Raw genomic sequence first — 20,058 nt, forward strand, 5'->3', positions numbered from 1 at the left:
GATAGGACATAGGACAAGCATTTATTAACTACATTCCAGGACAGTTGAAAAGATTGAATAAATTAATACATGTAAAACACATAGTGTAATACATGACTCATACTTTGGATTCAACAAATGGTATATATTTATATAGATCGAGGAAATGTGAGCAATCGAGAATGATAAAAATAACACCATCAAAACTAAGCTTTGAAGATCAAATTTCATTCATGTGGTGAACATTTCATTGTTAATACATTCGCATTACTATGAGTTCTATAAAAATACAACTTTTTAAGTTTAAAAAATTTAAATAACCTAATCAGATTCTTATTTTACTCAAGTGAAAATTTATTTAAATAAGGGAAAGATTGTATTACAAAAGAATGGCAAGGGTATTTACAAAACAAAATCCTTTCATATCTAAAGACTTACTTCCATACCCAGCTCTTTCTCAAAGTATATTTAAAAAAAAATCCCAGTCAGTTTCATGGACATGTTAATCATTCCTTCCCTTAGAGTTTAATAGGCTGAATTTTTGTAACATATTGAATTATCTGGACTTATATTGAGGATTAATGTAAGAAAATCACATGAAGACATTTTTTCCTTTTGCTTATAAATGTAAAGATACTTTTATATATTATGGTATTTTGTGTCTCTTTAATACTGACATATCATTTATCCCTTTCTGCCCAGTAAAATGTTTGTTACCTCTTCAGAATTTACATACTTATTTTCTCAAATAATGGGAACTCTATAATCCATTGCTTTTATTTGCCTTGGCTACTAGGAAGCTCAAGATTAAAATCATCCTGAATTACAACACCTGTTTTTCTCATATTCTAAGTAGAACTGTTTTCTCCCTTTGTATTCACAGCTGATAAGGTGCTATATTAGCTAGCTTTTGCTGTGTAATAAGCCACCCTAAAACTTATTGGACTAAAAACAGCAAATATTTTCTATTTTTGACATTCTGTATTGGTTGATGATTTTTTTTGGATCTGGGTAATACTTGTCTGTGGCTGAAAGGTCCAGGGTAGCCTCACTCACTTGCCTGGGGTCTTAGTTTGGGATGCAGAATGACTAGGAGTGGTTTAATAAGAAATATGTTTGGTCTTTGTCCCCCAGTTCCTGGCATAGAGATCCTAAACTCTGAGTGTTAGGAGTGTTTTTGTTACCCATAATAAGTCCCTTTATATCACATCTGAGTTTATACTAATGAGGCAACTTAGAATTGGACCCATGAAGGGCTTCAGGATGGGTCTGGTCCCCAAAAGAACAAATGAGTATAGGGTTGGAACTTTCAGTCCTACCCACTGACCTCCAGAAAGGAGTAGGGGGTGAGGCTGAAGATTAAGCTTTATAAAAACTCTCAACCAGTGACATGTGATGAGCTTTCTAATTAGCGGACACATCCACGTAGTAAGAGGGTGATGTGCCCCACCTCCACAAGAACAGAAGCACTCGTGCTTGGAAACTTTCCAGACCTTGCCGTATGTATCCATTCACCTGGTTGCTCATTTATATTCCTTACCAATAAATGTAAATAAAGTGTCTTCCTGAGTTTTATGAGCCATTTTAGTAAATTGTTGAATCTTAGGAGGGAGTCATGAGAACTCTTGATTTATAGCTAGTAGGTCAGAAGAGACATGAGGGACTTGAAACTGGTGACCAAAGTGGGAGGGGCGGTCTTGTCGCACTAAGCCTTTAATTAAGCTGTAGGGTCCACACTGAATCTGGGTAGGTAAGTAGTTTCAGAATTAAACTGAATTGTTCAACACTCAGTTAAATCAGAGAATCAGAGAATTGGCTGTTGATATTGGAGAATACCCCATTGAAACAATTGGAGTCCCCCTCCACATGGTCTCATTCTCCAGCTAGCTCAGACTTGTTCACATGATGGCAGAAGGATTTCCAGGAGCAAGAGAGTACAAAACCCATTGTGCGACTACTTTTACATGCTCTGCTTTTGTCAATTTACCAAAGCATGATCCAATCCATATTCATTTACTAGAAAGCTAGACTCAACGTCTTTATGGAAGAAGCAGAAAAGTTCCATTTCAAAGGGGAATGTGAGTCTTGAAAAAGTCTGTAGTATTACTGCAGCAATCTACCTCAGAGGCAGAGTTGGAAATTGGGCCAAGGTTTCTTTGTCCAAGACTTGTTGCTTTTCCATTCCATCCTACCTCCTCATTGAGACCTGGCTATAATATAATGTAATGAACCTGCTAGTGCCTCCTGACCAAGAATGAATTACCATAGAAAAGAACGATTCAGAAGGGAGTAGGATTGAAGAAACAGCCAATAAATGGTTGTGTAGTTTTACTGATGTATAACATCGAAGATCAAGTCCAAATTCAATACTCTAATTCTTGGAGGAGAAGAAAGCAAGAGAAAACACTGAAGTCAAAGTCTACTGCTCTGTTCATCTCTGTGGTTAGCCTTGTTAGTATCAAGCTGTCATCAGGTAGAAAACCTAAAATCACTAATAGCCAGTGAAGATTAATAGAGTTCCTTTGGTAAGTACATGCAGATATCCACCTGTGCTCCTGAGAAAAATTGCAGGTGTTTAGTCATGACAGAATATGAATTGAATAAGGTTAACCAGGGAACAATGAGAGTTTTACTGATAAACAAACATAAAGATCCATGAGGAAAAAAAAAGATTCATGGAAAGAATTATGGAGCGTTTATTAAATGGGGAAGAAATACGAACAAAGGCACTGAGTCAAAAGTAAAGGCAGCTTGGAGGAAAAATAAGATTACAAATATCAATAGGCCCTATGAACTCCAACCACAGCCACAAACCTAAGAACAGATCAAGCTTATATTCGGTATATAGAGACCTGTGGGTCACAGTCTTGATTTAGTTTCTGATAAGCTCTCATGAATACCACTATAATTTGAGTCATCTATAAATATCACTCTTAAAAATCAACGAATAGGTGTATATTTATATCTACAGAGGTATGTAAATATTTTAAATGAAGTCCTTTTTGAATGACATGCATTTAGCACAAAGTTTTTTTATTTTTTAGCAATCATTTATGTTGAATCACTGATGTAAGAAAGGGACTTATATGGGACTTTTGGATTTATTGCTAGCTTTATAATCACTAGATGACCTTGTATTTAGATTTTAAGGTCAATATCTCATCTTCATTCAATTAAACAAATGTTTTGAAAGTCTACTGAGCTCAGTGTGATAAAGAATCTAGTGGGTAGACATCCTCAAACTTTGGAATTCCACAATTCCCAAATGGAATCAGAACTTTAAGAGGCATTATGATGTCAAGTGCTTTGCAATTAAATTCAAGGTGAAGTCCTTAATGGATGAGGAATATTGACCATAACCTCTGTGACCATATCATCTGTGGAGGGATAAAATAATTACTGTAGGGATCAGAGTGACAGGACATTAAGAACCTATTGTGATATCTGCCATATCACACCTCATGTAAATACACCCATTAATATATAGTCCATTTGATCATCACATTAAATAATTTAGTTATGCCAGAGAGTAATTATTCATTTTACAAAAGAGAAAACAGATTAAAATATTTAAAGAAATTGCTAAAGGTCCATAGTTGGACTGATATTTGTATCTCTTGGCTCCCTAGTACTCTTTCTCATTGATGTAAGTAGTAAAAACAGGTTACAATGCAAAATCCAGTTAAGTGTCTCTCTATCCTTTGCTCCCAATAAAAAGCTCCTATTCTTTTTTCTTGTGAGTATGTAAGGTACTTTTGCTTAAGGAAGGATGTTGTATAAGTGGTCTCCAAAGTGGGATACATAAATCCAGAGGTGTGCAAGATAATTCCACTGGGGAAGAAAGTTTAAAAATATCTAATTATATTTTATTTGTGTCATCTTTCTTGGTTTCTGTTTTGCATATATCTCATAATTTGTTTGGGGTATTAGTACAGAAGTACACATGTATTTTCTAATTAAATTAATATTCTTACATTAGAGATCTGTGTTCAAAAATGTTTTCTTGAAAGGATTGTTATTTTTTTAAAAAATTAGAGATTATGAGCATAGAAAACTATGTTTGAAAGCACAACTGAGCCCTGAAAATTTTCTAAATAAATTAGTGGCAATTAGAGGACTAATCAGAGAAATATTATTTTGATACTGTTATGATGACTACATTTTTATGCTTGAGCTAATAAGAAGACATACACATTGTTTTTTATGTTTATTACACACAGATTGGAGAAACTGTGAGATGTTGCCTAAACTCTGTTTTTAAACGGTTCCAAAAAATGAGAATTTCCCCATTTATAAGAACTATATTGCCATTTAATAGCTATCATTATCAAATAAGTCTTCCTGATTAATACAAAATTCTAATGTTGTGGTTTAAGTAAATTTTCCCACATTATCTTTTCCATGAAGAATATATACTTTTAATAGTTTCTTGACCTGAGATCTACTGACCTTCTAGAATTGCATTTTAAATGATGTATGTTGGCACATTTTCCTAGGGGGCAAAGCCCCTTAAGTTTTAAATGTGTCCTGCCACAAAAACAGCTAAGAAACACCCATTAACCAGTAAGCTCTTTATAGACCAGATTACTCCTCAGTTATACATTCTCTAGTTTAAATGTTCTGAATTCCTTCAGTAGAGACTTCACTTAATGTTCTGCAGAGCTTCCCAACTTAAACATTTCTTATGGTATTTATCAAAACACTTATTTTTTTTCTAATTTCAGTTAATTTTAAAATTTCATAAAATTTGACCTGAGTCAGTGATTTTTTTTTTTTTTTAGTAACAGGTACTTCACGTTTATTTCTTTCACTAGTTTCAAATAATTCACAATTTTAACTAAAAGTTTTCATTTTTGCATTTAAAAAATGTGGAATGCTTTATGAATTTTCTTAGAGTGAATGCATTTGTCTCATAGTGTACATGCTACCTGCAGCGCACCCTACATATTTGAAAGTATCTTGAACAGTGTTTTTAGAATATGATATTAAATAATATCAATTTTGTCATAGTCATGATCTCATAAGTTTATCGCTTAAAAAAAATTTGATCACTATAAACTTCAAACAACTGAGAGTAGAAGCAGGTTTAATTTTAATCATTTTATCTCATTGAATTGTTTACATTACTGACAATGTTAGAACCGTCTATTATATACAATACATATGTGTATACACATGTTTAAGCTACACATTGTATTTAAATTATGCAAAATTAGGTAATATTTCTGAGCTCAAGGAAGAGAGTTTAATCCCAACAGAAACAAGGAGGCACTTGTCTCATAACATCACCACCAAATAAACATTATATTAAGACAGAAACTTCTAGTTTAATATTTTTATCTTTGGACTTACCTGGTATTCTGACCGCTTAACTAATAAAAATCCTTCAAAGTATAAGGGTAGAGCAGTAATCTTTAACCTTTCTTGAAAGATCCTGCGAGGGGCTGGTTTTGGGGGCTTCATAGCCATCATAACTTCTCGCTGGTATATGGTTTGGTTTCAACCGTATCCAGTCTCAAACAAAATGAGATCTTTCTCGTGTGAGAAGAAAAGGCAACTGTTCAAAGAGGAAGTCCCAACTTGATTTTAAACCACCAACAGGACACACACACACACACACACACATTTCCTTTACTTTTTATGAGGTAAGAAAAAACAGGCATAGACCAACTTTCAGAAAGCTATCTCTGAGTAAACTACATGTACTTAGAATTACAATAGCAAAATAAACAGAAGATTAATATCACCAGAGGATGAAAGGAATCCCTGTGGAAATCATGGGCTTTAAAGGAGACATCAAGGCCACATTTGTTTTCTTTTTTCCTTTTTTTTTTTTTTTTTTTTTTTGCTGTCCAGTTTTACCCCCAGAAGACAGGACTTGAATTAACTCAAATTCACTAAAAATAGTTTAATAGAATAAGTTATATTAGGACTATTTCTGTTGTAATTCAGGATCAAACTTTGTTTAAATTTTTAGAAAAATGGAGCTCTTTATGCCCATTCTGATGGTCCACTAAGTTATAAGAATATGAGATTTTCCACTTTTTTGTCAGTATTCTGAGTTCATGAGTTGCCATTCGATGCTTGACAAAATATACCTGGCAGAGGAAGCTATTAAATTTTCAAAACGTATTTTGTTTTTTTATGATTTTTTGAGCTGTGTATTACTGATGCTGTAATGTATAGATGGGGTCTCTACAGTTATCTTGTGAGATTTATAGAGCTACAATGGGGCAAAATGCATTTAATAGTTGCATATGGGAAATGGTCCCTGAGAGACTGGATTTGGCTCAACACTGTGAAAGGAATGATGGTAGAAGGGAGAATTGGGAAGTATTCTAGTTTGTTTTGCAGGGGTCCCGATAAGTTCCATCATTTCCTATTTTACTCTCAATATTTAGAAAAACTCTGGTTTAGTATAGCCTGGGCCTGAGCATTCTCCCCAGTTAAGCCAGCCTATTGTCGGAAATCAAAGTAAGCCAGTAACCTCCAGTCTGATCCTCCTTTCCTAATGGAGAGACCACATGGTTTTCTCCACCAGTATGGGTTCCATTGGCTCTACAGAAACAGATATGGGAAGCCAAATTGTCCACAAAATGAGGTACAACAATACAGACTGATTATCAGTAAACTAGAGAGGAGTGTTCAGGTGCATTATCAAAATGAAAACAGTTTGAAACAGAAATTGGGAATTTAAGATTCAAAATTTCTGCCTTGCTTGTATATTAGGTTGAGAGCTGCTTCCTATTACTCACATCTTCAAGTGAAAAAATCCAAGTCCAGTTTAATTTTTTTGAGACACAACTCTACTATTTTTTAAGTTTTAATGTAATAAGAAAATGAATTGACTAACACAGGTAAGCCTTTGATTTGCTTGGTGACCTAATCCCCATTCTTGGCAGCTGGTAGCTGGTGTGACACAGAGAGACGGTGAAAAGAGGGATGAGAACTGAGAATGAGAAGAAGCAGCCAGAGGAGGTAGGATGCAGGAATTATAAGTGGTTGAAATATGAGAAAAGTATTTATTGGCTTTATGGCCAAAAAATTTCATGGGAAAAAAGAATGCCTCTTTAGAAATATTTTGAGAATTAATGAGATAGTTAATATATCTTTCTTACCTTTAAAAAAATAAGGAAAGAAAACCCAGTTCATTAACATCTGTAAGTTGCTTTAGTTTGTTGTTTTGCAAGTCAAATTAATCCCTAATACACCAAAGTTCAAAACCTGTCTCCCTAACAACCAAAAGAAAAAACAAAAAACAAAACTAAACAAAAAAAAAGTACAGAAAAGCATTCAAAACCCCCCATCAACTATAAATGCAAAAATCTTGCCGAAACATTATTAACCAATTAGACCTATTGGCAATTTCCATCATTGTACCATTGCACCATTACAATGGAAATCCTCTTACAGATATACCGAGTTTTAGGTGTTAAATAATGAATGTGTAGGTAAAGAAATGTAGTAATGGGCATAGGGAGAAAAGCCAATTTTGCCACTAACCAGCTCTGAAATCTTGAACAAACCACTAAAGTCTCTGAGATCACAGCTTCCTCAGCTATGAAATGAGCAGTTGGACAACGTGACTTCTTGGTTGAAGAGTTTCAGTAGGCTTCTAAGCAAGTCTAGTTTTCACTCTTTTTCTTTGATTCATTTAAAAGCAATCTATTCAAGTCTGCTTAAAACATTTAAATGGATTCTCATTGCTTTTGAGATTCATTTTTTCATTCAACATTAAATATTTATTGAGTACCAGCAATGTGCTCAAGCATGACACATGTGGGTCCTTCATAATAGGGCCCTTTTAAGTTGAAACTTCTTTAAAAATATTATTTTCTAGTAATTTTGGTTACTCCATATTTTTTTTTCATGACAAAAGAAAAGGGAGGTGTCTCTGCTATTGAAGTGATATACTTCCTGGATGACACATAGATATAGGACACATACAGATTTCTATATGCAATGAACAGTAGAAAAATGGCAGTTTTCATAGAAACTGGAAATTTCAGATAGGGAGATAGTTTAAGGGGTAGAACAATAATGAATTCAGTTTTAACTACTTCAAACTCAATGTATACAAAGATTAGGTCTGTGTTCTTCCCTTTCACTCCATTTAAGATCCATTAGTGTCTACAGTCATGTCACCCTGAATATGCTTGATCTTGTCTGATTTTGGAAGCTAAGCAGGGTTGGGCCTGGTTAGTACTTGGATGGGAGACCACCTAGGAATACCAGATGCTGTAGGTTTAAAAAAAGAAAAAATCCATTAGTGCTTCTTTAAGGCATAAAGTAGATTGGTGCTTAACATCCATTCCAATCCCTTTTAGTGTGCCATTCTTTACTGCAGAGGCTGACTGCTAATCCGCAGTCCTTGTCCATGAGTCTGTCTCTTTGTCATGTTTGTTTGTTGCTTTTGGTTTTATATCCCATTTGTGAGTGAAATCATATAGATTTCAACTTTTTCTGTCTGATTTATTTTGCTTAGCATGATTATCTCAAGATCCATCCACGTTGTCACAAATAGCAGGATTTCATCTTTCTTGTAGCTGAGTAATATTCCATTGTATATGTGTACCACATCTTCTTTATCCAATAATTTATTGTAGGACACTTCGATTGCTTTCATGTTTCGACCACTGCAAATAATGCTGCTGTGAACATCAGGGTGCATATGCCTACGAATAAATGTTTTCAGTTTTCGGGGGGGGGGGGGAGGGCGTAAATATCCAGAAGAGAGATTGCTGGATCATATGGTAATTCAATTCCTAGGTTTTTGAGGAATCTCCATACTGTTTTCCATAGCGGCTGTACCAATTAGCTCTCCCACCAGCAGCATACGAGAGTTCCTTTTTGCCCACCATACACCAAAATTAACTCAAAATGGATTAAGGACCTAAAATAATAAATTGAATAGAAGAAAACATAGGTGCTAAACTCATGGACCTTAGATTTAGAGAGGATTTTATAAATTTGATCTCAAAGGCAAGGGAAGTAAAGACAAAAATAAATAAATGGGACTATATCAAATTAAAAAGCTTCTGCCATAGCCAAAGAAACTATCAACAAGGCAAAGAGGGAACCATCCAAATGGTAGAATTTATTTTTATCTGCCTTTGGTTTTTCTGGAAGCAAGCATGGTCTGCATGGTCTGATTTTTTTCTGTGTCAATATTATCATAAATCCTAGTGTGTACTTCTAGAGCCAGAAGCAATAAGGAAGCTTCCTGCTCATGGAGGCTTTTTTTTTTTTTTTTTTTTTTTTTTTTTTTTTTGTGGTAGCTTCCTTGACATGGCAGGTTTTTAACTGTGATGGCTTCCAGATTGTTCAATGTCAGTATGATTCTGGAGATTCCAGCATTAGCATCAACTTCTCAATTTTTCAATTTGCTTCCAGACTGTACATGTAGCAGCTGACTCTTGGTGATAAGTTTTGCAGTGTGTTTTTGAGAATCATTCCTGAAAACCCAAAATACATTATTTCTCCATCCCTCCCAACAATTCTGTAAGCTGATAAGTGCTGATGAGTAGATCCCTTTTTCCCTAAATTAGCTATCATGAAATCTGCCCTAGGTAACTGACCCCTCATCAATATAGTTCCCCACTCTCTATAGGAATAAGTGAAAAGTTATCTTAACATTGAAGGTGCTCCATAATCTTCATTTTGCAAACATGAATGCTTTGCGATACCTGACAATTTTTTTTTCTGTGTCAACAGTAAATCAATTCTGCCTCATGTCTTGGCTTGCAGTTTATCTTCCTATTTCTTTTACCTCATAAATCTCTTACCATTAGCTATTGCCTACAAGCTACAAATTTGGGATTTTATTTTTTACAATTTATTTTGGCATTTGAATTTACAAACATATATCATGTCTGATACATAATTAAATTAAAAATTATTTTTGTCAAAGATGGAAAGCTTACTTATACAAATTTTAGACAAAACAGAAAGACATAAAGAAGAAAATGAAAATCGCATGCTACTCTACCATCTGCCATTTGCACTGTACGGATGGGTACCATCACTTTTTGGCACTTTTTCTTTATTTGTGTATATTTATGCAATCAGTTTAATGCTATACGTGCTATTTCCTAAACTGCATTTTTTTTCATATAAGATATCTAGAACATATTTCCATGTTGATATATAAATGTACATTATTTAATTTTTTGCCTAATACCATCAAAGTAATTTAAGTCTTTGCAAAGGTAAAACTACAATGTAGAACTATATTATAAAGCTTTTGAAAATCTAGATGTGTTTTAAATGACACAATCTTTTCATGAAGTAAGAATTATGTTGATTAGAAATAAACTGTGAGATACAGAATGGAGACTCAGAGACTAATAACAATGTTTGTATACTATCGTTGCAACTAAGAATCAAATGGTAAGCACAGAGGTAACTTAAGAAAGGTACAATTCAGTCAATTTATACAGCACTTTAAAATTAAGGATTCAAGGCAGACTTTTAAGACCCATTGCATTTGGGGAGCGTTGCTGCCACCTATCTGCATATTGCAAGCACACTTTACAGTCTAGTAGAGGCTTTCTATCTGGGGATAATTTTGTAAGAAAGGGCTACTTAAAATAAATGTACTTACCAAATAAACCAGCATTTGGCAGTATAGAGACAAAAAAATTGAAATTTTTATATAAAAACATAATACTTAAATTGATACAAATAAGTTTATTTCACTTCAGCAAATTTTAAGATATAATTGTAACTATGTTATAATTTCTAGAGCAAATTGATTTTTGGAGTGTAATTTTCCTGACAAAATTCTCTGATAGTAATGTGCTAACATTTTCACGTTTGACTTTGCAGAATAACAATTTTTTTTGCAAAACATTTGAGAACTTCAGCTGTTTTATTAATGCCACTTTGTGAAACTGTGGGTCTTAATTTGAAGTTTAATTTTCATTTAACATGTAGTCCTAGCACTCAATTCAGTTTCTTCACTGCATGCACTATAAGCCTTAACCCTTTCTCTTACATTTAATAACCAAGGAAGAAGCAATGGCCAGGCCATGACTAATGGTCACATGTTATAAATTTCATTAGATTGACGATAACATCTTGCCCTAAGTTGTGTTTCAGCTCCTGAGCCCTAAAGCTGAATGACCACCTGAGCACATCCCCATGAAACCAGACTGAGGAATGGGGAAGCTGACCTCAAGACCTGAAATAATGATATACTGCCCTTACCTCACTCTTGATCAATCATCAAGACCCATGATCCCAAAACCCTTACTAATGGTGACTTAAAATTTTTGTTCTATAAAACCCTTGGTCTGTAAACCACTGGGGAATTCTGGTATTTCCATCACAAGCTGTTTTCCACTGTACAGTGCTGTACAATAAATTCCACTTTCTTTCACTGCACCCTGGAGTCAGAGTAATTGGCTATCTGCGGTGCCCGGTGGTCGAACTCTTTGCTTGGTTACATTTGCTCCATTATTTTACTATGAAAAATTTCAAATATACAGAGAATGTGAAAAAGTAGTGTCAATAAATATCTACATGTCCTCTGTCTATGCTCAGTAATTGTTAACATTTTGTCATATTTGCTTTAACTGTATCTCTCTCTTCCTTTTTATTGAACTGTTTCAAAATACTTATAAACATCAGGTTTTACCCCTCCATGCTTTAACATCTATATCCTAAGAGTAAGGACATTCTTTTTCATCAATTGATAACATTTTAATATTTACACAATTTCACTATTCCCTAATGTCACTTAAAAATTAATATTTTCATTTTCCTTTGTTGCTTAATGCTCTTTATAGCTTCTTTGTTTTGAACCAGACTGACCAAAACTCACATTGCATTTGGTTGATAGCTTTCTCTCTCTCCTCTCTTTCTAATGTTCTTAATTTTTCAAGTCAGGTTTATTGAGTTATAATTTACTGCAAAACTCATCTTTTTTTTTTTAGGAGCACAGTTCTAATAGTTTTGACAAATAGATATAATCATATAACTACCACTGTAATCAAGACCTAGATTTCCTCTACTGCAAAGAGTTCCCTCGTGGCCCTTCATAGTCAGTGTCTCCTCTCTCTACTCTACTCCATCTCAATCCCCAGACAACCACAGGTCTCATTTCTGTTCATATAGTTTTATGTAGTCGCATACATGGAATCCCACAGCAGACAGCCTTTGATGTCTGGCCACTTTCACTTAGCATAATGCTTTTGCGATTCGTTTATGTTGTTGCATGTATCAGTTGTTTGTTTGTTTTTATTACTGAGGAGGATTCCACTGTATGGATGTACTGCAATTTCTTTATTCATTCACCAGTTGATGGGCATATTGCTAGTTTAGGTCCATTATGAATAAAGGTGGTATAAACATTTGCAGTCAATTCTTCATGTAGATATATATTCTTATTTCTTTTGAGTAAATACCTAAGTGTGGCACTGCTGGGTCATATGTTAAGTGTATGTTTAATTTTATAAGAAATGGCCGAACTGTTTTTTTAGAGTGTCTGTACTATTTTGCTTTCCTACTAGCAATGTATGAGAGTTCCACTTGCTCTTTCTCCTCACTGGCACTTTCTATAGTATGTTTAAAAAAATTTTTTTTGCCTTTCTAGTAAGTCTGTATTGGTGCGTCATTGAAATTTAGTTTGTATTTCCCAGTAATAATGGCGTTGAGCATTATTTCCTGTGCTTATTTCTCATCTGAATCTCTTTGATGAAATGTGTATTCAATGTCTATTTTTTCTGAGTGAAAATTTTGTTCATATTGTGATTTTTGTTTGCATTTCCCCAAAGGCTAATGATGTTAACCTTTGACCTTCCAAGCTTCCCCTGAATATTGTTAAGCTTGTCAAGTTAACTGGCCTGTGTTTGTCTTTGCCCTTGCATTTAATTTGATGACTTTTAGAGTTACACTGTCAATCTCATAAAGCCATCTATCTTTTGCAAGATTTTTATTTTCACTTTGTAATCAATTAACACTTTTGTTTTGTTTTGTTTTGTAATATCTGACAACTAGAGTGAGACTGACCCAAAAGTGATTCAATGGGATGATAGACTAGGATGATGCTCATGTTAAACTGTGAGATTGGGGTTGAATATGGATGAATTTTTAAGGTGTCAGTTCAATTGTGAACATTTTTATGACTTCTGTTTCTCTATGGAATCTTGTAAGTGAAGAGACAATAAATTTGACAATAAGTACTGTTGAAGAAAAATATTTAACTTCCATGACTGAAATTTTTTCTTTTTAAGTAAGGTTTGATTGAGCCAAACATGATAGTGCGAAGACTGGTCTTGGGCACGGAGTCTAAACCATCAGCAGAATGGCTAGGTAGAAAAGACAGCATAGCATGTCCTTAGACCCAGAGTTTTGCAAGCACTTTTTAAACATATGGTAGTGGGGTAGGGAAAGAAAGCAGTAGCCTGAAAGAATTTACACCAGCTATAGGCTAAGGGGTTGGGGAAGGTGAAGCAGGAGCCAACTCTGGGATAGCAGAGTCTGAATAACAATTGTGGATGGGGTGGGGTCAGAGTTCAGAGAGGCCCTGGAGTTAGATGGTGTCTGGCTAAAATAATCTGGAAATAAATCCGAAATCCCAAAAGGCGAAACAGAAATGTGAAAAGTCCTTTCTTAGCTGGACTTCAGCCATTAATAGACTAATACTTCTATATCTTTTTCTCACTCTCCAGTTGCTATAATTTAATTTAGAACATTTTAGAATTTTTTTCTCATTAGTACTCATATCATAATTATTTGGTGGAAGTCAGAGGCAATTTAGGAAATGTAAGGTCAGTTAATTCATATAGCATTTTAGAATTAATGAATCAGTGCAGAATTTAAAGATCCACTGCATAGTAAAGCCTTTTGTTGTTGTTGTTTTATTTGTGTGTGCGTGCATGTGTGTGTGTGTGTGTGTGTGTGTGTCAACATTGTTGCCACTTATCTGCATATTGCAAGCACACTATTGGCAGTTACAGTCTAATAGAGCCTTTGTCAGAAAAGGCTACTTAAAGTGAATGTACTTGACAGATGGACCAATATTTAGTAGTAAAGAGTAAAAAAAAAAAAATTAAAAAAAAATACAACTCAAAATTATACAAATAAATTTATTTCACTTTAGTAAATTCTAAGTTATAATTGCAACTATGCTATAATTTCTAGAGCATATTGATTTTTGGAGTGTAATTTTTAAGGTCTAAAATATTCTCTAAAGAAGTTTTAACAGTTACAAATTTTAAATTATTTATATAAAATCATAAGTAACTAAAAGTTTCTCCTTTCCTTTTAAGATAAATTTCTGGATACTTTATTTCCATATACATATCTAATATATATATATTTTCATTGACATAAACACACATACACACACACACTTTAGGTATGTAGTTGTGATAGAAAACTTAAAGATGTAGTCAGTTGTCATAGCAGTTCATAAGGAGTGATCTTGATGTATTTCGAGGGGACAGGGGTCTACAATGACAAATCTGGGTTTTTAAACATTAATCAACTAGCTATCTTATTTCGGGATGCTACAACCATGGTGAGGCTATTAAATATTACAACAGATGCAGAGGGAACTGAAAAGTTTGTTTGGGAACTATGTAGTCTCCATAACTTTGTTTTCATAAGGGTGCTGCTCTGTTTTCTCTCAAGAACATAACAGTTTACCCCCAATACCCTTTGTACTCTCTAGTCTATACCAGCATGTCATTGCATTTCAAGTTTCTCAAAATTTCTCTGAGAGTTACTGTTTCCAGTAGAAGCAGAGGGATATAATTTAACATGTGGAATTGTACATCTATGATGGAGTTTGCTAAAATTTCCCACTGAAAGGTAAAAGTGTTGTGATTAAGCATTCTGGAGTCAGAGAACCAGAGTTCATCCCAGGTCTAAAGTTAAATAGCAGTATGATCTTGGCCAAGTTACTTAAACCCTGTCCCGGTTCTGCTGTATATAAAATGGGAATATTAGTCATCTTTCAGAGGAATATTCTAAGCAGTAAGTTACTGCATGTCATATGTACTCACTAAATGATAGTTATTATTATCTATTCCAAATGTGACAACACCAAATTATATAATGTAGTCTGATTGGCAAAACTTCTGCCAGACCAAGTTAAAAAATGACCGTAACATCAATTGTTCCAGGCATTTTACCTAGATCGTGAAAGGAATTAATTCAATATCTGAACAACTTTAATATTATTCTCATTTACAGACAAAGGAATTGAGAAACAGTTTAATTAACTTGCCCATTATAGCAGAACTAGTGGCATATAGGAAAACTCAGGCTTATCTGATTTCAGAGTTAATTTGTAATTTCTCTTCCCTACAAAAAAAAAAAAAGAGAAAAATAAAAAATGGACTTAGCTTTTGATTAATGATTTCATTAAATAACTAATGTATTTTCTGATTAAAATTCCCTTGCAATTTTTTATTAAATGATACAAATAGGACAGTTTGGTAGAATAAAAATGGTCAGGTAGGAAGAAATATTCCGGACATCTAATTTAGCTTTCCCATTATATAACATGGAAATACCCAGAACAGTGCCACAATTTGTCCTAGATGACATAACTAATCCGCTAAACAGGTTTCCAGTCTCCTGATCTAGTCTTCCTTTCAGGACCTCATGCTTAAATGATATCTACTTACATAAGTCATTTTGTTGGCAATGCATCGTGAAAATATTACCCATACATTAAAAAAAGACAATAAAAAGCACTACTTTTTACTCTGTAGTAGAATCGTTGAAAACTTTTACACTGCGCTAAGGGACAAACGTGATTCCTAAGACTACGCCTGCCTAGTAAAAGCTCTGGTCTTTGCCCAGCCTCCTCGTCCGGAGCGAGGTAAGATGAAGCTGTGGGAGGGCGGGGCGGGGCTGCCAAGGACGGAACCGTGGGCGGGTACGACGAGGGGCCGGCCCATAACGGCTTTCTCCCTATTGGGTGACGCGGCCCGTTTTGCGCATGTGCAGCCCGTTTCAAACTGCAGAGACCGCTAGGCGCTGGTGTTTGTGCACTGGGCTGCCAATGGGTGAGGGCATCGAGACGGCGCGCTGATTGTTCTCAAATTCCCTCTCTCCTGCCGCCTTCCACTTCACCGGCGCTGCTGGTTCGCCGCCTAGCTGCCCTTCTCGCGGCTCTGTCAGTGCTGCGTTTCCCGGAGCCGCGGCCCGTGTGGGCTTCCACCCAGACTCCTGTGCCGGCGGAGCCGGCCAGAACATGGCTGCGTCAGGGCTGGTACGTGCGGGCCCGGCCCATCCTGGCGAGTGGGGGTCCGGCCGCCCCTGGCCTCGCGCCGGAGGCGGAGGAGAATGAAACTTTGGGCGGGTGCTGTGACTTCCTGGGAATGTCAGTGGGAAAGCGGCGCGAATTTTTTGAGATCACGACTGATTGTGTACCGGTAGCCAGAGATTATTTACTTGTATTTTCTCCAGGGTTCTTGTCATAATTTCGGTTGTGATGGCATCTTTCTCTGAAGAAGATCTTGTAATTTCTGCTTTTTAGCCTAGCTCCAGTTCCTAGTCTTCAAAGTAATTTTCTGTCCATAGAAATATTGAAATCCCTTAAAAGTGTGCTTTTACTGCAGACATGCCGCTCTGGAGAAGCAGATTATTTATGGAGCATCTGTTATTGATAGAGTTTTCTTTTTAAAATTAAATTTATCGGGGCGACATTGGTTAATAAAATTATATAGGCTTCAACTGTACAATTCAATAATAAAGTTTTCTGAAGGGTGGCTATTAAAAGGTGCAATCTGTGAATGACCGGGGAGGGAACTCATCTTTTGTTTACATGTCTGAACTCTCTCAGTATTCACTATTATACATTTCAGATTTTGCTTATGGTTATATATTACATAACTCATATCACCCTAATCCTAAACTTGTATTTTCTATTTTATTTCCTTTTTAAAGAAAATCTTCAGCATCTATGTAGTCTGTTTGTATAATTATATTTGTATTCACAGAGATGTATGGAAGAGTGCTGTAATGTTTACTTTTTACTGTGAGCACATACATTGTTTACTATATATAATAAAAGAAAAGGAATATTGGAAGAGAATAAAATTTGCCAAATGCCCACTGTTCATTTAAAAAAAAAAACTTGCTTTTTTTTTCAGAGCAGTTTTAAGTTTACAGCAAAATTGAGAGGAAGGTACAGAGTGGTTTCCCATATACGCTTTGCCCCCACATGTAGCCACCTCCATGATCAACATCCCCTACCAGAGTGATACATTTATTACAATTGATGAACCTACATTGCTACATTATCACCATAGTTTAGATAAGAGTTCACTCTTGTTGTGTATTCTATGGATTTGGACAATGTCTAATGACATGTATCATTTTTGTAGTATCAAGGTATTTTCACTACCATATGTATTTTTGGTGCTTGCTGTTCATCCCCTCACTCTTCCCTCAGCTCTGACAACCACTGATCTTTTTACTGTCCATATTCTGCCTTTTCCATAGTGTTGTATAGTTGAAATCAGAAAGTATGTAGTCTTTTTAGATTGACTTCTTTCCCTTAGTATATGCATTTAAGGTTCCTTTATATCTTTTCATGGCTTGATAGCTCATTTCTTTTTAGCATTGAATAATATTCCATTGTCTGGATGTACACAGTTTATCCATTTATGTACTGAAGGACTTCTTGTTTGCTTCCAGGTTTTGGCAGTTATGAATAAAGCAGCTATAAACATCTATATGCAGATTGTTGTGTGGACATAAGTTATCAGCTCCTTTGGGTAAATACCAAGGAGCACAATTGCAGGGTTTTATGTGAAAGGTATGTTTAGTTTTATAAGAAAGCAAACTCTTCCAAAATGCCTGTATCATTTTACTTCCAAAATGAATGAAAATTCCTGTTATTCTACATCCGTAGAGTAATCTCATTTTAATTTGCATACCTTTGATGACATGATGTAGAGCATCTTTTCATATGCTTATTGGTCATCTGTATATCTTCTTAGGTGAGGTAGATGTCTATTAAGGTTTTGGCCCATTTGTTTATTTGGTTGTTTTCTTATTGTTGAATTTTAAGAGTCCCTTGTATATTTTGGTTTAACAGCTCTTACCAGATGTGTCTTTTGCAAATATTTTCTCCCAGTCTGCCATGTCTGCTTATTCTCTTGACCGAAGTTCATTTTTTAAATGTCTATCATATCCTTAGAGCTGTTTTGAGTTCTTTAGTTCTAGTAACTGACTGCATCATAATCCATTTAAAAGACAAGGAGAGAGAGGAGAGATTATCCTCAGTCATCCCTGTACTTTAGTGGTTCTTAAGTGGAGGGTGGTTTTGCCCCCTAGGAAACATTTGGTGATGTATAGAAAAATTGTCTTAAGACAGGGTAGATGAAGGGGTGCTAAGGGCATCTAGTGGGTGGAGGCCAGGAATGCTGCTAAGCATCCTATAATGCATAGAATGGACCTTCACAACAGAGAGTCATCCAGCCTTAAAATGTTAGTAGTGCTGAGGTTTAGAAACCCTGTTGAATTGTGTATTATTTTCTTCGAGAAACATAATCTTATAGTGAATGGAAGAAACTAAAATTGAAATTGACTGAATAATGAGTTGAAATTGGCAATTTTTGAGTGCGTATTTTAATTTAGAGTTAAGAGACCACTTCTTGTTCATCACTTGTTCTCTAGCGTGCCTAAATAGCACTTGGTTCTGTAGTAGGTGCTCAATTAATATTCGTCTAACGAATGATCTAAGACTTAAATTTTTTTATAAAAGAGGAACAGAGAGTACTTAACAGTTGTTATTTAACATTTGAAAACATTGTGTGCAAATTTGATGGATCTTTCCATTTATTGTGTGAAATTAGAAGATGGGCCTTAAATTAGGCCTTGGAAGGTAGTTTACTAACATTCTCAGGGATTTACTTCAGTGTTTCAAAATGCTGAATGCTGGACAGAGATCAAAGTGCTTGAGTTAGTTTTCATCAAATGACTGATAAAAGAGATTTGTTAGATATCTTTGTTCCTCAGTTTGCTACCTATAAAATAGATTTAATCTTTTGCTTCTTAGGTACTTCCCTAGGATAACAAGCTATTTGAAACTCTCTCATCTTCTTTAAAGACAGACATTTTTATCTCATGTTTTTAGTCTTATATTTGGCATGTCAAAAAGATATTAAATAATGTTCGTGTGGTATACAGTGCGCTAGAGATAAGGCTCTAGGAAGACTATAAACTAGCTGAAGACGTCTTTGCTCTCAAGTTTCTTAAAATCTAATAGAGGTCTTCATTTTCCTGAATAACCCATTCAAAGGTTATTGGGTGGTGCCAAGTAAGGTAGAGGTTCCAGAGCAGTGTGTAGAAGCCAGAGTGGAGTCAGCAGAGTGTCCCAGCTAAGGATGTCAGAGCATGAGTGGGGTAAGGAGAGTTCCTCATAGAGTGAGTAGGATCATTTATATTCTAATGGGTCAAGTAACAGTGAGGCTTAAGATACAGTTGGTATTGATGATAATATTTTTATTTTTAAAAGCATGTTGTTCATCCTGTTACTACCCAATTCGTAACTAGAAAATTTAACTTTATAGACTTACAATTAAAATATATGACCCAAAGTATCTCAGATATGCTCTTGACCTCCAATGTAGCATGTCTCTGTGTTTTATTTTTCTTTTTGTTCCCATTGATTGAGGATGCTTCTTTATGGATGCTACCTATTTTCTCTTTCTGGAAGCATTCTAGGATCTTTTTATCCTCAATTTTTCTAAAATTTTACTGTTAGATCCTAGGCCTTAATTTTTCTGACATTTCACTGTTATGTTTCTAGGTATGGATCTCAAATTGATTATGCTGGCTATTCATGTCCTACAGATTTGGGAATTCAGTTGTATTCGTTTGTATATTTTCTTAGAGTACGTTTCTTTCCTTTTATATTGTTCTGTCTAGAGTAACTATTGGTCAGAAGTTGGACCTTCTAACTTTTGGATATTTTTTGTTTTATTCTTTCTCCATTTTTCCATTTCCTCTTCATCTTTTGTTTTGTTCTCTTCTCACCAAATATCCTCAGCTTTTTAATAATTAATTGCATTTTTTATTTTAGGCAATTGTGCTTTAATTGAGTTTTTCTTG

At 35.0% G+C, this 20,058-nt stretch overlaps 2 protein-coding genes and 1 pseudogene across 6 annotated transcripts in view; 2 read left to right on the top strand and 1 right to left on the bottom strand.

The window, feature by feature from the left end:
• The window catches only part of STAP1 (signal transducing adaptor family member 1), a 30,129-nt gene extending 24,592 nt beyond the window's left edge, over positions 1-5,537 (bottom strand). For 2 of the 3 annotated variants that reach the window (XM_016164404.2, XM_016164405.2), the window contains exon 1: positions 5,332-5,530. In XM_016164404.2, the coding sequence (XP_016019890.1) occupies positions 5,332-5,451 (120 nt within the window). In that variant the 5' untranslated portion in view covers positions 5,452-5,530. Of the gene's footprint in view, positions 1-5,331 lie in introns of all 3 variants that reach the window. The other variant, XM_016164403.2, reaches the window with a different exon arrangement.
• A 2,570-nt stretch (positions 5,538-8,107) lies between these two features.
• Positions 8,108-8,226, top strand: LOC118609028 (annotated as a pseudogene).
• A 7,730-nt stretch (positions 8,227-15,956) lies between these two features.
• CENPC (centromere protein C) overlaps positions 15,957-20,058 on the top strand; it is a 68,624-nt gene continuing 64,522 nt past the window's right edge. For all 3 annotated transcript variants that reach the window (XM_016164407.2, XM_016164408.2, XM_036227891.1), the window contains exon 1: positions 15,957-16,207. In XM_016164407.2, coding sequence (XP_016019893.2) covers positions 16,190-16,207 — 18 coding nt within the window. In that variant the 5' untranslated portion in view covers positions 15,957-16,189. The remainder of the gene's footprint in view (positions 16,208-20,058) is intronic.

Source organism: Rousettus aegyptiacus, unplaced genomic scaffold (genome assembly GCF_014176215.1).
Source record: "Rousettus aegyptiacus isolate mRouAeg1 unplaced genomic scaffold, mRouAeg1.p scaffold_m13_p_10, whole genome shotgun sequence".
In the NCBI taxonomy this organism is placed as follows: Eukaryota; Metazoa; Chordata; class Mammalia; order Chiroptera; family Pteropodidae; genus Rousettus; species Rousettus aegyptiacus.